At 37.7% G+C, this 16,198-nt stretch overlaps 1 protein-coding gene across 2 annotated transcripts in view; it reads right to left on the bottom strand.

Annotated features, from left to right (window-relative positions):
* Nucleotides 1–6,718: 6,718 nt before the first annotated feature.
* bard1 (BRCA1 associated RING domain 1) overlaps nt 6,719–16,198 on the bottom strand; it is a 99,286-nt gene continuing 89,806 nt past the window's right edge. Inside the window, exons 10-11 of one of the 2 annotated variants that reach the window (XM_039755334.1) lie at nt 16,056–16,153; nt 6,719–8,300 (exon numbers count right to left, since the gene is read on the bottom strand). In XM_039755334.1, the coding sequence (XP_039611268.1) occupies nt 7,959–8,300; nt 16,056–16,153 (440 nt within the window). In that variant the 3' untranslated portion in view covers nt 6,719–7,958. The remainder of the gene's footprint in view (nt 8,301–16,055; nt 16,154–16,198) is intronic. The other variant, XM_039755335.1, reaches the window with a different exon arrangement.

Below are 16,198 nucleotides of genomic sequence, written 5' to 3'. Positions count from 1 at the left end.
ATTTTATTTCATAAGAGAGTTTTCCTGAGGTGGTTTATTTAACAATATTTTATCAAAAATACATGTGTGTGGGACATTATGAGCATACAACGCTGCCCAGGTCACATTTACGGACTGAGTGCCGACTTTCCAGCAGAGTGGTATTCACCACGTTTTGTGGCAGCCAATAACAGAACCAGCGCCGTACAATGAGTTAACACCTACAGTAAATCTCGCCCCTTTTCTTTCTCATTTTTTTCATTCTGTAGTTGTACATAAAACACACAACATCAGACAGATGAGCTTCTCATTCGTTTTTGAGGCCCAAACCGACCCTGTGCTCTGACCTCCAAAAGGTCATAAGAACAGACAATTTCCCCTCAGGGAATTAATAAAGTATATCAAATCACCATTAAAACACCCAAATTTGGTATTCCTCGGTGTTATAGATAGATAGATATGAAAGGCACTATATAATAGATAGATAGATAGATATGAAAGGCACTATGCTGTATGATTGATAGATAGATACTTTATTAATCCCCAAGGGGAAATTTGCATATGCACTGTACTTCTGGCTGAGAGATCATTGGTTGACAAAATCAGACCCATCTGAGGGGAGAGTCACAAAGTAGTTAGAGTGAGTGACCGAGTATGTCAGACTAGATGACCATAGATATAGAATTACTAGACGCCGCATGACCAGCAGCATTGTACGTCAACATTGGCACCATATTGCAAGTTGCACTGCAGTGGAGTGAAGTAATGGATAAAGATGCCTCACACATGTGCTGCTTGGGATTGTACAAACCACTGTATGCTCCAAACGAGATCCTGGGGGGGATTACATTGCATAGGTAAGGCTGAACAATTGTTGTAGGTGTTTTTATATTTGGCCATTAGAAAATCCCATTTTATAATCTTAGCACTCAAGGCCACCTTACAATAAAATTAAACATTAGCAAAATTAAAACAAAAAAATGATAAAAATTAAAAAGCAATAATTAGCAAACAAACAAAGATAACTGGCAGTAACAGTGCAAAATTCACAAATGTGTTATTGAATCAAGCTTACGGAGATGAGAGGGAAGAGAATTCCCGAGTTGACGAGCACCATGAGACACACTCGAGCTCCCATAGCACTGAGTCTGATGTGTGGTACAGAAAGTGGAGATGCAGATGAGGATCTGAGTGAGCGGGAGGAGTGCCAGTCTGGAGGAGATCAGTGGGGTGTGGAGAGCTTGAAATGTTTAGTATCGTATTCAGTAGTGAACAGGGAGCCAGTGACATCGAGAGAGAATCAGTGTGTTATGTTCAGTGGATTTAGAACAGCAGGTTATTATCCTGGCAGTAGAATTTTGAAGAAGTTGTAAGCGATGGATACGTTTTTGTGGGTTGCCAAATAGAATAGCATTAGAGTAATCTATACGTGAGGTGACTCGGGCATTAACCGATACTTCAGTACTGTGTTGCGTAAGAACAGGATGAAATCTAGAAATGTTTCGGAGATGGAAGATGGCAGTCTGAGAAATGTTACTAACATGGGAGGAATTATTTCATAATAATAATAATTGCCATTATTAGTTAATAAATGTATATAAATAATTGCATTTAAACAATTCACCAAAATCTGTTGTATGTAAACGATACTGTTTTAAACGTTATTGTTTTTTCATCAGAAAACCCGGTTTCCACGTCTACCTGTGTTAGTTTAAATGGCACTTTTGCCACTCGCAATAGGGCGGACGCGGTGACGTATCGTGTCAACTGGGCAGCACAGTGAATGCGGCGTCTATCTATATATGTCTATGTAGACAACTGCCCTTCACTGGAGCACACCGCCGCCTACCTCCGACTCACTAACATGATGCAACTGAAGGCTACGACTGACAATCACAGGAAAAGTTGTATAATATGACATGACCACGTACAGAATTCTCCCTTTATCTGTATTCTTATTTTCCGGTGGATTAATAAATTGTAAAACATAATGTGGTGTTCAGTACATTAAACATACAATTACACACAAACAGCCATCAATGACAGAATGGTGTAAAAAGGCTTAACATGAACAAGATGGAGCACAATGGGCCTTTCAGCTTGCCTTTAAAGAAACGTACACAAAAGACGCAGGAACTCGGAGGCGATAAATCGTGTACGAGATAGGACAGAGGGGGCTAGGGGTGAAAAGGTTAGACAGAAGTGTTCAGGCCTAGAATAATTATGGTTTACTATACTGAAAGCATACATTTGAAGCTTCAAAAGAAAACATTAGTGGAAATAGACTCCTTTATTGGAAAAACTGTAATAAAAAAAGACATAGTATATTTCGACAGTCACTATTGACATTCCATCTGGCAGATCTGCTTTGAATTCTCTCAAGGGTAAAATCTGTCCTTTACATGCATCTGTCATGCTACTCTAAAGTATACAGAACCTCCAGTCGTCTGATTCAAAATGAAATGTCAGTAATGATGATTAAGTCTTGTGCGGGCCTTATAATTCTTAAAATATATGAATGTTGCTGTTCAAGTTTGCAATCAATCAGTCATCACATTAGGCTGCACATTTTATGATGAACATTATCTCAATGCTCAATGCATAGTACCTCTAATTGAAACCTCAATGCAGGGCCATTTGAAATAATCTGATTGGCAGTTAGAATTAAGATTTATAACAAGAAGTTAACCATTGATGGCTCTTCTATCAATATCAAAACACTAGAATGATGCCTATCTGTTCTTTTAATGTATAATTAATAAAACACAGTTCGTAAGGATCAGATGGCTAGATCCAGTTGGGTGAACGAGACTGTAGGCCTAATGGAATTTTTGTGGCCAGTTTGGCTCTTTTGTAATGTAACAAAAAAACTGGAAGTGTGAGTGTGAGAAGCACGAGGAGGAATAAAGGCCACATGCTGGGGGAGTCGCCTTCAAAAGGCGGAAAGTATAAAACCAGACAGGAAGTGAGAAAGGTGCCTCAAAAAAATTGAGAGTCCGAGAAGTAGGCTTTATGGGAATACAATCGAGAAAGGGAGTGCCAGTGAAGAGAAGTTCAGACACAAATCAATACAGAAGAAATGCGCTGAAGAGTACACATAATGCAAGAAATACTGTACAGGGTCCACAGGTAGTAACGTTATAAAGACACTATTGTGTTTTAGAGCACTGAAATTACATGGACATTCAAAGAATACTCAAAGAATGGAAAACAAACGGTTAAAAAAAAAAATTGAATAAAAAAAAAATTGTCCAAATAATCGCAAAAAGCACATGCAAAGTTGCTAAAACTCACCAAACTCCCAAAGTGAATTGGAATGAACCACAAGGTGCTGTGGGATAAAAGCAGAGGGCAGCAACTTACAGTGATAGGCAGGAGGCTCCATTTCCTGGGGAGCCACCTATAAAACAAAGGCACATAACAGCTTGCACACATCCAAAATGAGGAATAACGTAAATAATTAACAAAATATTAACATAAATAAAAGGCTCAATAAATGAATAAAAAAAAAAAAAGGAATTTGAACCACAGCTAGGGCTGAAACAGAACAGACACTACCACATATCATTGGACTTTCATGTTTTAATGACATCCGTGTGTAATTCTGGAATTTTTCAGGATGCCAGCAGAGTTCTTCATTGAGAGTCCGGAATTTTCCTCTAGAACGCCTTTGCTACAGAATACGGTGAACCCAATATCTGCTCTCACGCCACTGACAATACCTACTCTTCAGTACTGCGATCACCAGGGGCCTCATGTATAAATGTTGCGTAAGAACGTTTCCACGCTCCAATCGCAATGTATAAAACCTAAACTTGGCGTAAAGCCACATACATAGCTCATACCCTGTCATACGCAAGATCTGCGCTCGGTTTTGCAGTCTGACGGCACCCAGCGTCAAAGCAGTGCTACTGTTCCTGTGTGGTTATCCTTTCTTTATTAGATCCACATCCCTGACACGGCTTTATAAATACACTGAAATTCACCGCATATTGTTTATTAGTTTAATGCATCTGACTGCAATTAACCTGTAACAATATAATGGTCCACAGAATGGTCAAACTATTCTAAATACCATAGCTGCTTTAGCGTTGTTACTCTCACTTCACCTTCTTCTTTCATCTGCTCCAGTTAGGGGTTGCCACATCAGATCATCTTTTTCCATATTACTCTCACTGTGCCACTTAAAATATTAATATCACTGTATTGGAGTGTGGAATCACAGATCTGCAGCAGCTGATCGGAAAAGAGAATTCTCGGTATACAGCATCATGCACATGCTGCCTCAGCGATGCGCACAGTCTATTTGAACTGCTCTCATATGACAAATGCTTCAGAGCCTTTCCTGTACGGACCTCGCGGTTCAGAAAGAGTTTCATCCCAAGAACTATAAACTTAATCAGTCCATCAAGTGCTCCTTTTAGAACTGTTTGTAGTTATAAGTACAATCACCTCACTTTAAACTTGCGATACAGTTATAATATCGCACAACCTGAGCCACTTTATAAAGCAGGTATTTACATATGATGACGATATTTTTAAGATGAAATGCAGCAAAATGTTTATTATATTACACAAATAAAACTAACTTCATTTAAATAATCAATATTTTTAATAATTAAGCATGTGAGGACACGGTGTCACAGTGCTGGTAAGCTGCTGGCACTCCGTCATGGATTGTTCCTGCCTCGCGCTGTATTCTTGCTGGTGCTGATGCGACAGTGAATGGATAGATGGATAGAATAATTAAACACATATTACGAAGATATTTAAATGTTCCTTAAAGGTTTTCAAGAATCGGCGCTCTAAGCTTACAGATGGCTATTACAGAGCTGATTGTGTGGAGATTGGGTATTTGGAGAAAGAAAAGTAAGGACAGCAATTGGAGGTTAGTATGCTTGAAAGAAACAGTAGTTCTGTAATAAAGTATTTCATCGAAGGTCGCACACGGCGCAGCAAGCATCTTGCGTGAGACATGAATAATCACTGCGCCACCGTGTTCCCATGTTTAATAACATGCTTTAACTCCTATCATCATGAAAATGATATCACGTATACATCTCAGTGTTTTAATTATTCAGAGAGCTGTAATATCACGAATGTAATGGATTCGGCATCCTGTCGGAGGAAGAGAAAGCCCCGAAGCACGTAGTGATAGACACACAAACCTGTAGAGCACATAGAAGATCAAATACAAAACAAAGCATTTAACATGCTACTTTAGCTACGATGGGATTTGAGAAACTAGTAAATGAAACAATTTTAAGATGAAATTTATGATGTTCTACTTTAATGACAAAATAAACTACATGATAAAAGTGGAAATTTTGAGATTAAAGTGGACATTTCGTGCTTTTTTCGCCCCAGTGTGTGCTTTTTTTTTTTTTCCCTCTGTACCCTAATAAGCTTTTATATGACACTCAGATGGTGGGCTACGACTTGCCTTTTCACAGCAACTTTGATATCTGACAACTTCCTTTTTACTTCAGGCACTGTGCGACTTTGTGAACTTGAGCTTTCGAGTTTCACGGCACTCTATGTCACTTGATCAATTTCCTTTTGTTGTTTGTACCACTGATTAAACCAACAAGTAGTAAATTTTTCCTTGCCTCCACTTGGTATTCTCTGAAATTCCATTTTCCCGTGTGCTTTTGCCATTGCCTTTTCACAAAACGCTGAGCTTAAGGGCTATTTATATTTATTTGCATATTCAAAGAGATGTAATTATTATGGGAGGAGTTCGGGTGGGATAGCAGGTGTGTGCATGTGTATTAATTTTTACGCTGACCGGGATTTATGTAGCGGAAGTTGGCGAACGCACAGATTTATGCATCTGGATTTTTTTGTGCGTAAGCACATTTCTGCTTTTGTGCTTACGTCATGTTATAGTGCGAGTTCTATGCACGGCCTTATGCATGAGGCCCCTGGAGGGGATTACAAGCACTAAAATTACAGAATACAGTCAGGAAACACAACAATCTTTTAAAAACAGACGAAATAGTGACAGGAAATTCTGTCAATCATATTTTCCCTAAAAAAAGCTTATTTCAAAACAATTAAAAAAAAAAAGCCTGGAAAAAATGCCAAACAGACCCTGATAGTTTACAGATATCAAGTGTGAATATGCCTTTATGGCAGACCAGTGTCAACATTCACAACATGCTACCCGCAGAAGGCTTTAGATGATTCAATGTGTAAGTGGTTTACTGGTGAAAGTGAATACAGAGGTCTGGTGGGTGACTTTGTTGAGTACTGCAGACTCAACCATCTGCAACTGAACCGACTTCTTTGTTCAGCCACATTGCAGAAATCAAGATGGTTTGGTTAGGGAAGAAAGCAGATAGAAAACTAGACGGGGCTATAAACATACAAGACATACACAAATTTTATTTGGCATAGGATAACATTTTTTGCACATGTCTGATCCATCTGTGGTTAAAATGGGATGTTGGGGCAATAGAATTAAAGCAAGAGATTCCAACAGTCATAAGTTAATCATGAAGGGTATCTCTGCTCTGAAACATAGCCTGGACTCCCGAGATCAGGGGTCTCCAACTTCAACTGTTCCTGGCGCGCCATCCATGACTGCAGGTTTTCATGCTAACCCTTTTCTTATTTAGGGGCCACTTTTTGCTACTAATTAACTTCATTCTCTTTTATTTTAATTACTATCTATAGTATAGTTCATCTGTCTTGAACTTGTCCTGTTTATGTATATGTTGCCCAGTGGTTCAACAGAATATTATTTTGTGCCACTGTATTCTGAAATGCCATATACAGATGGTAGGACAAGCCAGCCACTTGACTTGAAGAGGTCAGAGATGACAATTGCATAATAGGGGATAGGAAGAAACATTAAAGCCAGTTAAGAAAAGAACTGAAGAGGTTAAACTTGTACCTTTTGTTTTAATTGATCTGACAACATAATAGAGACAGCATTCTGTCACATGACTCACCCGTAAAAAGAACCAACTTAGATTGGCCAAATGCACGTATTATCGGCCAAGAAACACTGGTACTTACTGTTTAACGAATAGGAAACAAAACAAAACAAAACAAAAAAAAAGTAAACCCAACCATACCCTTTTAAGTGTGTAGATTTATTATAGTGAAAGATCCATCACAAAATGTACAAACTCAAACTGAAGAAAAACAAATGCAGACCGATTTGTTGTTCTTAAAACACAACGCTACATGTACATTAAGGAAATAAAAAATCAACACTGAAAATGACAAGACTTTTATCAGAAGATATGACTAGACAATGCAGAAAATTACAGAAAACACAAAGATCTTTAATATTTAAATACCATTTGGATTACACAAAAATTAAGCACAATAAACACACACTTTACAAGCCATGTGGGTAACTTTTACTATCTACATTGATAACTGTTTTCCAAGGAATGCAAGCAACATCCACCTTTTATCCTAAATTGGTCCCCATTCAGTGGGGTGGAATTACCTTTGATTTGTTACATTATGAAGTTATACACTTTATCAGCAGAGACTTGAAAGTAATTCCCTTAATGCAGATTGCAAAGAATTGCTCAAGTGCATCAATACTTTTGAGGGGAAAAAAAACAAAGAGTTGGTACAATTTTACTATCTGAAACACTCGTATATAAAGCTAGAAACATACTTACCAATGATGTACAAATTGTTTTTAAACAAAGTGATTTCACAACTACAAAATTCTAACATTAACAGGGAACAATACCATCAATGTATCCTGTGCTTACTAATATTTTTTGTGCCATTTATAATATGTAAACAAAACTTCATTTTGACAAACTGAACTGTGTTGAAAGAAAAACAAGGGAAGTAGTTTTATCAACTAGTAAAAAGCGTGGTTTGTAATGAGCATTATTCATGACAATGTTTTGTTAGAAGAAAACTCAACTGTGCATGAGAGCATCAGTTTCAATTATAATGGTATCATTTTAGTAGTTTTCAAGAAAGAAAAAACACATTTTATGTTAACTGTTAAGTTCAGGCACAGGCAAGAGTTGGAAACTGGTAATGCAGCAGAGGAGCCAGGACACTGGAGCTGACCACACCTTTCCTAGGTGTACCTGCTTGGGCTTATACTTGTAACTGCTGTCATACAAGATATACTGCGTGCAAAAGGACTGGTCCGAGTCGGGTAACGCGTGGTAGGCAACAGTGTTGATGGTCTGTGTCACATCACTGTCTGGTTTCGGTTGCCTACACAGTATGTTGCCTCCACCAGTTTTCACCAGTTGAATCAAATCCTCTTTTGAGGGAAATTTAAACGGACCCAAAAAATAAAAGTAGCATCCATCAAAGAGGCCCGGTAGCTAGAAAAAGAAAGAAGAAAATAAATAAATAAATAAAGTAGTACCTGCCAATTTAAATATAAGTGATTCCAGGACAGGCACCTGCTTCTTATAGCCCTAAAGTTGGATTAAATGTTCAGAAAATAAAAGATGAATGGAATGCAGTTATTTAGCAATCAACATGAAATGCTTTTATATGGACACATGTCATTATTAGGTACAGATACAGTCCATCCAACATTTGCCCTTACGCCACCTCCAGTGTGGGTCACAAATTCATTAGTGTGTTACTGGTCTAGCACAGGAATGCTGGTCCAGGCCAATTCTAAAGTGTACCATAGCTGTTTCAGGTTAGGAGGTGGTGGATCTTTATGCTGAATAACTTATTCATCCTCATTTCAAAGATAGTTAATTCAACTGAGATGGCAACTACAGAATCAACTCTGCTGACCAGGCCACTGCATCAGAATGCCTGACTCCTACATCCCATAACATGAATTTTATTTCCAGGCTAAACCGAGGTCAGAGAAACCGGGGTTGCCAGGAAAAGAACTTCAAATAACCCTCAAAGGTGTGCCTTAGAAAAGGCAGAATAAGCATCACTAGCTATGACATGATGGTCTGGATGACGTCTATTGATTTATTAAGCGACACTTCATGTTTGCCTCATTGGAGATATGGTGGGCCTCAGAATGAAGAAAATGGTGAAGAAAACAGAAACAAGATTTGTAGAGGCTGCTCGCAAACAGAACCATGAAAGGTCCGAGTATTGGTCACATATATAACGTTGAGGGGGTGTCATTCCCATTTTGAGTAACCAGACATATAAAGAGATGAGTGGGGAGTCTAGAACATTATATTAAACTTACTGTCATGCCCTTAGCCTTGTGGTATGGAAGATTAACGTTCCTAAAAAAAAAAAAAAAATCCACCATTTTCAAACATGTACACAGTGGCACTTAACTGGAAATGATGTTCAAATGTCCTGCTGCATTAAAATATTACTCTATTCAGATCCATGAGGGCCAATTTATACCTTAAAAATGCGCACCACACTATAAAAACAGCCACAACATACAGTATTTGCATTTCTGACCCTTTACAATATCCATCAGCATTAATTAGTAGGAGCCAAGACTCATCAGACAAGGAGATGCTCTCCCTTTACAAAAGTGTTTGTTGTGTCAAATTGTGCACACGTATGCACTGCCTTGCTTTAATGCTAATTTGGATCTTAGGCTGACTTAAACCAAATAAACTTTAACTGTGTATTCTGATATGCATATTTAGGCAACACTAATTTGCTCAGATGTTAGCACACGGATTGTAGCTCCTCTGTTACATTGCACATATTTTAACAGTTTTTGCTACCCCCATTCATCAAAGGTCTATTTTCTTATATAGAACTGCCACTTACTGAAGGCTATTTAAGTGGGGCCTGTTTTGATATACTCATGACAGCACAGTTGGGTTCCTGATATACAGAAGCAAGAAAATGAATGTGAGCCTTTGGAAAATAACCACTTTAATGTATAACTTTGTCTTAAAATATATGGTCTGCTTTTCACCCAAGTTACAGTTACAGTAATGAACAAACACAATTGGTGTTAACTAATAATGCTGAAATTATTGTATTGTTCCTATGCTCATTTGTATTTATTGTTCAAACATTCATAGGTGTAGACTGGAAAAGATATTCAAACCCCTGGACTTATGATTTCAGCAAAAGATAATTGGAGTCAGGAATTAGCAAACTTGGAGTCTGATATCAATGAGATGAGACTGGAGGTCTGGTTTAGAAATATTTTGACCTTTAGAAAAATACTCCAAAAATGAGTGTTATCTATTCACAAGAAGCATCTTGCTAATGTGAAGAACCCCTTGGGGGGGGGAAAAAACGACATCTCAGAAGATCTATGATCAAGAATTGCTGATGTTACAAAGTCATTTCAAAAAGTTTAGATATTTTTTAGTGCACAACAAAACCACATATGAATGGAGAACATTTTGTACTGTGGCTGCTCTTCCTGGAAGTGGCTGCCACTCAAGATGACTTGAAGGGAATAAAACAGAATATTCTTAGGTAAAAGAGTGCAATCATTGGAACAGGTTAACATCTCTTTTCATGAGACTACCAAACACACAACATTTAACAGGAATGGCGTTAACAAGACACCAAGCAGGAAGCCAAAACCTCATTGTTTCATGACTGAAATTTGCCAAAGACCATCTTGGCATGCCACAATGTTTAGTGTATTAATGAAACTAGAGTTAAATTGTTCAGAATGAATATGCTGCTTTAAGTTTGGTGTAAAAAATGGCACAGCATGCCAAAATGAAAATGGTTAACTACGGTAGCAAGAGCATCATGACTTGTGGCCTGGACAGCTTGATATCATCGAGAGGAAAATTAAAAAAAAAAGAAAATCTACCAGTTGGAGTGACCCAATCACAGCCCACATCTTAACCCAACAGAGATGCTATGGAATGACCTCAAGAAAACCTTTCACACCAGACACCCTAAGAATATGGCGGAGATGGAACAGTTCTGTAATGAAGAATGGTCCACATTTTCTCCTGAATGCTATGCAAGTCTGATCTGCAGCTATCAGAAGAACCTGTTAGAGGTTATTGCTGCCAAAGGAGGTTCAATCAGTTATAAAATCCAAGGGTTAACTTACCTTTTCCACAGCACACTGTTCATGTTTGATGGGTATTTTCAATAAAGACATACAAAGTTTCAGTTGTGTGTTATTATTGTGTTTGTCTACCCTTATGACTTTAAATGAAGATCAGATCACATTTTTAGGACCAATTAATGTAAAAACCAGGACATTGTACTAATACTGAGATAAGATGCTCTTACATCATTGAATGCTTAAATCATATTTGAATTTTAACTACTGTCCAAATTGCATATGAATTGTGGACATACATGCACAGTCTCAAGGTACCTGCCTTTCTGCTTTAAGTAGCATTTTTTCTACACATACTGTATGACGCTGTCACAAATGGATAGGTCAGCTTTTTGGAAATGGCATCTGGACCAGAAACGGTGGAAATTCAGTATATATACAGTATATACAGGGTACAAGCATCAATTAACAAATAAAAAATAATACTGAAAGCATTTATCCATCCATTTTCAGTTTCTGCTTCTTCTTGTCAGGGTCAAGTATCTAGGGGATTAGAAGTCATCTAACAGCAACAGAAGCAATTTAGAACTAAACAGAGCTGCTTTTAGCTGCATGTGGGATGTTCAAAGTGCACTGACAATTTTATGTCTGCTTTATAAGACAAGCTTGTTTACCATTTTACGTTTTAACAAACCAACCCTGCTGCTATATAATTTTTGCATTGGATGGTGTCTTTGACACATCTGTCTTGATTCCTGCTATTTTGTTGTAAACATTGGAATAAAAAATAAAAAAAAAATCATGTAAATCACCATTTAAATCAATTCTGCTATAAAAAGAAATCTTGGTAAACACAGCTAGGAGTAAACAGTAGATTCCAATTAAACTACTGGTTGATAAATTTAAACAAAGGATGTCATGGGGTAACAATGGTTCATTTACACACCTGTATGGTTAAGAAACTAAATAACTGCTTAAAATGTAAACAGAAACAGTTCCAGTGTTTGAAATTAGACATTTTTATGTCCTTCCTTGCAAACAGAAGTTTAAATGTAAGACTTTGTATATTTTAGACCATCCTAATACTATAGAAGGAATTAGGAGGCTCATTAAAATTTTGAATTTGTACCAATTAAATGCTGAGAGAGATCTTATTGACCGAGGCTTTTTTTTTTTTTTTTACATAAACGTTTTTATAGCAGTGATTAAACAAACTGGGGAATTCGCTGTTTCGACTCTAAATGAAGGATTAAAGCACAAGAAGGAAAGGAACAAAGTTTAAAAGATAGGGGTTGAAACAAATTATCTTTTTGTAATGGATCCCCGCTGTCATTCTTTCATTTTGTTTAGCAACTGTTTAGTAAAAATTGACTATTATATTAGTTAGATGTTTGACCAATTTGAGATAACAGTCTTCATCAAGGGTGGTGACCACAGGTTATCTGACCATCATCCTGGGCTATGAAACCATTTATGAATATTCAATCTCAGATACCATGAACAGGTTACTTTAATCACATACAGTAGGTTTACCTGGTACTTTGTTCGGTTTTACTGGACTATACTGTAAGCAGCATTTTGGGATACTTTTAAAGACACATTTTAAAATAAAATTGAATGCGTAAAAGATATTGTTGAATGGGATGTAGAGATGGCCTCTTTATTTCACATCAGTTTTTATTCCAGCCCGTTTCCCAGCCAGTCACATTTACATGCGCTGTAATAACCCAGGTATTCTCAGAAACCCGGTTTCAAAATTGCTGTGTGTTCCCTTATTCTAGTTAGAGAAAGCAGGGTTTTGATCCCTGAGAAAATTTAGATTTTTTCCATGAGCCACCAGGTTATATGGCTATGTTATCCCTTAACTGAGGTGCAGTTAAGGATTTTGTAGTCTGTGTATGTCCGTTGCACTCTGGTAGCCCACGTGTGTGAAGCCAGCTATGCTATCGTGAAAATATGAACAAAGCGAGCAGCAGCAACAAGAAAGGAATGGGTAACAGCAAACCCACGCATTTTTGGAACAACGCTGAAGCCACCCCAGTGCTAAAACTACTACTGTAATATTTTGACTTGTTTAGCTGGACAAAAGAAATTTGCTGTGGCAAGAGCTTAGGCAAGTGCAGTATTCCTTCTCTTAACAGAAATTAGCTGTCTCAATATTTCAAAACTCGGCATATTATGTTGATGAGCTAAACATTCATTGCTAAGCTTAGTAGCACAATCTCGGTGACACCAGCTCAATGCTTGTTTTCAGTTTCCTGGAGAACAATGAAGATGGCTAACCCATTTTTGTACAGCTTAATGACAGAAGAATGTTTTGGCAAGACAGAACTCCATAGGTGGAGTCTCGCGTGCAAATGTGAGTTCATAACCAGGAACTATGCTACTTTCTTATCCCGGTTTTGTCTGTGCGTGTAAATGCACTCAGAGAGTCATTTCGCCTTTAACTGATATCATGGACTGAGATTAGTTGATCTTTTTTGCTTCTTGCCCTCATAGTCATCATTTAAAAATCAACAGTAGAGATATACCTCGATTGGCAACGGGGTTACAGACCGTCCTGACATTGTGCAGTAATTGAAGACAGGATCCTATGCAAACTACTTTGGGAGTCCTTGTGCCAAAGAAACCTTGGCTCCATTAGATCAAGGAAGATTATGCATTTTAAAGGCTTATCCCGACTGATGTACAACTTGTATCTCTTTATTGAAAGGATCAGAAGACTGTCCTGATTCAAATTTGTGAACCGCTGACATCCATGACGTCCTAATGGCTGCAAAGTCAGTCATGGCTGAAGGACCGTTAAAAGAACAAAATAAGAAGCTGGGGTTTAGGGCTACAAAAAATACCAGTAGGGGTGTGCGATATTTGCAAAAATTGATCTCTTGAAATTTTCTTGGACTTTGAACATAACGATAATTGGATGTTCTTTAAAAATGTATTTGTGAAAGTTTTACTGATCTAGCTTGCTCTTGTTACTAGGATATTAATTGTAGCTTACTAATGAGATTAATGGAAACAGTTAAGAAAAACAGGTCTTATTTACTTAAAACTGACATACATAAAACACAAAAACATTAACATTACCAGTCAAAGTATTACCGAGATCAAACAATGCAAACATGAGTAAACTATTTCAAAGTGGCCTACAGGATTTACACAAAAAATTGCACCAAGACCAACAAAACGCTTACTGTATAATGAAAGCATTTTAAAAAAGAAACCCTTAATTTAAATAAGATATGAGTAGAAATGGAATAAAATACTAATCAAAACTGAACTACAAGGCATGAACATTACAATAGAGTAGTTTAGGTTTATCCAGGCAGTAATGTGAATTGTGCTGCATACAAACAAGAACAAAAATTTAATATACTGTACTATAGTGCAAAAATCCAAAGTTTTGTCAAATACTGAACAGGAAAAAAAAGCTATAGCATTTGTAAACAAGTACTGTCATATATTGCACAAACATACAAAAAAAAACAAAAAAACCCAAACATAACATTTTTAAAGAAATTACTAACTTCAAGTTCTGGCCAATATCACACAAAGATATCAGAAAAAACAAAACAATTATAAAATTCTACTGCGGAAACTTCAAGCCGTGCGACAGAAACACCAGTCTGTCGAAAGCATCTGGCTTAAGAGCAGCACGGTTACAGGTTACAGCATTTTCTCCAGTGCTGAAAGCCCACTTAGTACTTTTTGCAAGTTTCCCCAATTTGGGGAAATGTACTTTGTGTATTATTCACCTCTCAAGTGGCTTTACATCACTGCCTACCTCAGGTATCATTAAGTGGCTCTTGATCTCTTTTCCAATGGCACTGTTCAGAGACTCGCCTTCTCTGAATTCCCGCTTTTTTAATAGCTGCCTAAAGACTATTTATTTATTTTTTTTGATCCCTGCCTTATGTCATCACCTGCTCCAACTTCTGTAGCCATAGGCAAACTAAAGCAATTAAGTGGTCTGGGGTAGGGCCATCTTCATCTGTCAGCACAGCAATGAGTTCTGTCATGCCTTCTGTGGTAATGGCTTCGATCCGGTCATCATTATCGTGGCAGTTTTGTTTCAAATGAACTGTTAACACGTCGTTACATCATTACAACTTGTGGGCTTTTAACCAGGTTAAAACATTAAGTGTTATACAGAAGACAGCAGAAAGAAACTCATTCTAAAATGTCTCTCTCTATTATACTAAAAAAATCTTTGGTCGAGACGTAATTTGCTCAGAGACACTTTAATGTCCCGCGAGAAAAGGTGAGACAAAAATGACAGCTGCTGTACAGGCTTTTAAATGTTTGATGTGCTGCGCAACATTCAGATCATGCAGCACGGCATAAGCAGCAGCAGCAAGCCAGCTGTTTGAGCATATAGGAGGTTAAAAAAAAAAAAAAAAAAGTTTCTCAACGTATCACTGCTTAAGCGTGGGTTTCCAAGATGCGACCGCATCTCCTTAGCATGCATTTAGCCCCCCTCTTCACAACGTGAGAGGCAAAGATGTGAAGTGGCTGGCACGTAGCACGGACAAAACTCATTCACTACAGCTTTATTACTGGCAAATATCAAGTAATAAAAAACAAAAAATGAATGAAATGAAAACAACAATGTCTTTAAATTGTATATCCGGTTAACCAAACCCAGGGGTGTGCAAGCAAAGCGAGCGGGAGGCAGAGCACCCTAGTGATAACATAACATTATGAAGCTCACGTAGCAATCATTTCAAGAGGAAAACAGAGAAGTGCTTTAGTAAATCGAGCAAATCTTCCTACAGCTGCAAACAAGATGAGATGAGGAGACAAACTCTGAGTCAACCACATCGAACTATGCAAGCAGAGATGACGTTGAATTGGGCGGGTTGAAATCAACCCCACCGTGTATGTGCACACACCAATCTGAGCTCCATCTCTGCCCCATCCCGCTACCCACAGCGAGGACCTTCCACGCCTATGCGCTCACTTTGTGCACATGCAGTAGTATGTCTTGTTAGGTTACATGAGACAGTGAATGTGTGGATTGCCAAGGTGTGTTTTGGATTGTGTTTTGCAAAATAAGTGACACACTCGATAATTTCAGCTTGCACATCATTAAAACAATTACGATTATTGTAAACGATACATATTGCACAGTCCTACTTACTAGCTGCTGCCTATTTATTCGACTACGTTTTGGACCATCAGCAGCTTCAAACATTTCTTCTGGAGCTTGCTTTCCTGTCTCTAATGATGCCTTGACCCCTAATGAGAAACAAAATTATATAAAAAACATGCGTATTATTCATT

The sequence above is a fragment of the Polypterus senegalus genome, chromosome 6 (genome assembly GCF_016835505.1).
Source record: "Polypterus senegalus isolate Bchr_013 chromosome 6, ASM1683550v1, whole genome shotgun sequence".
NCBI classification, from domain to species: domain Eukaryota; kingdom Metazoa; phylum Chordata; class Cladistia; order Polypteriformes; family Polypteridae; genus Polypterus; species Polypterus senegalus.
This window is presented reverse-complemented; position numbering and strand designations above follow the sequence as displayed.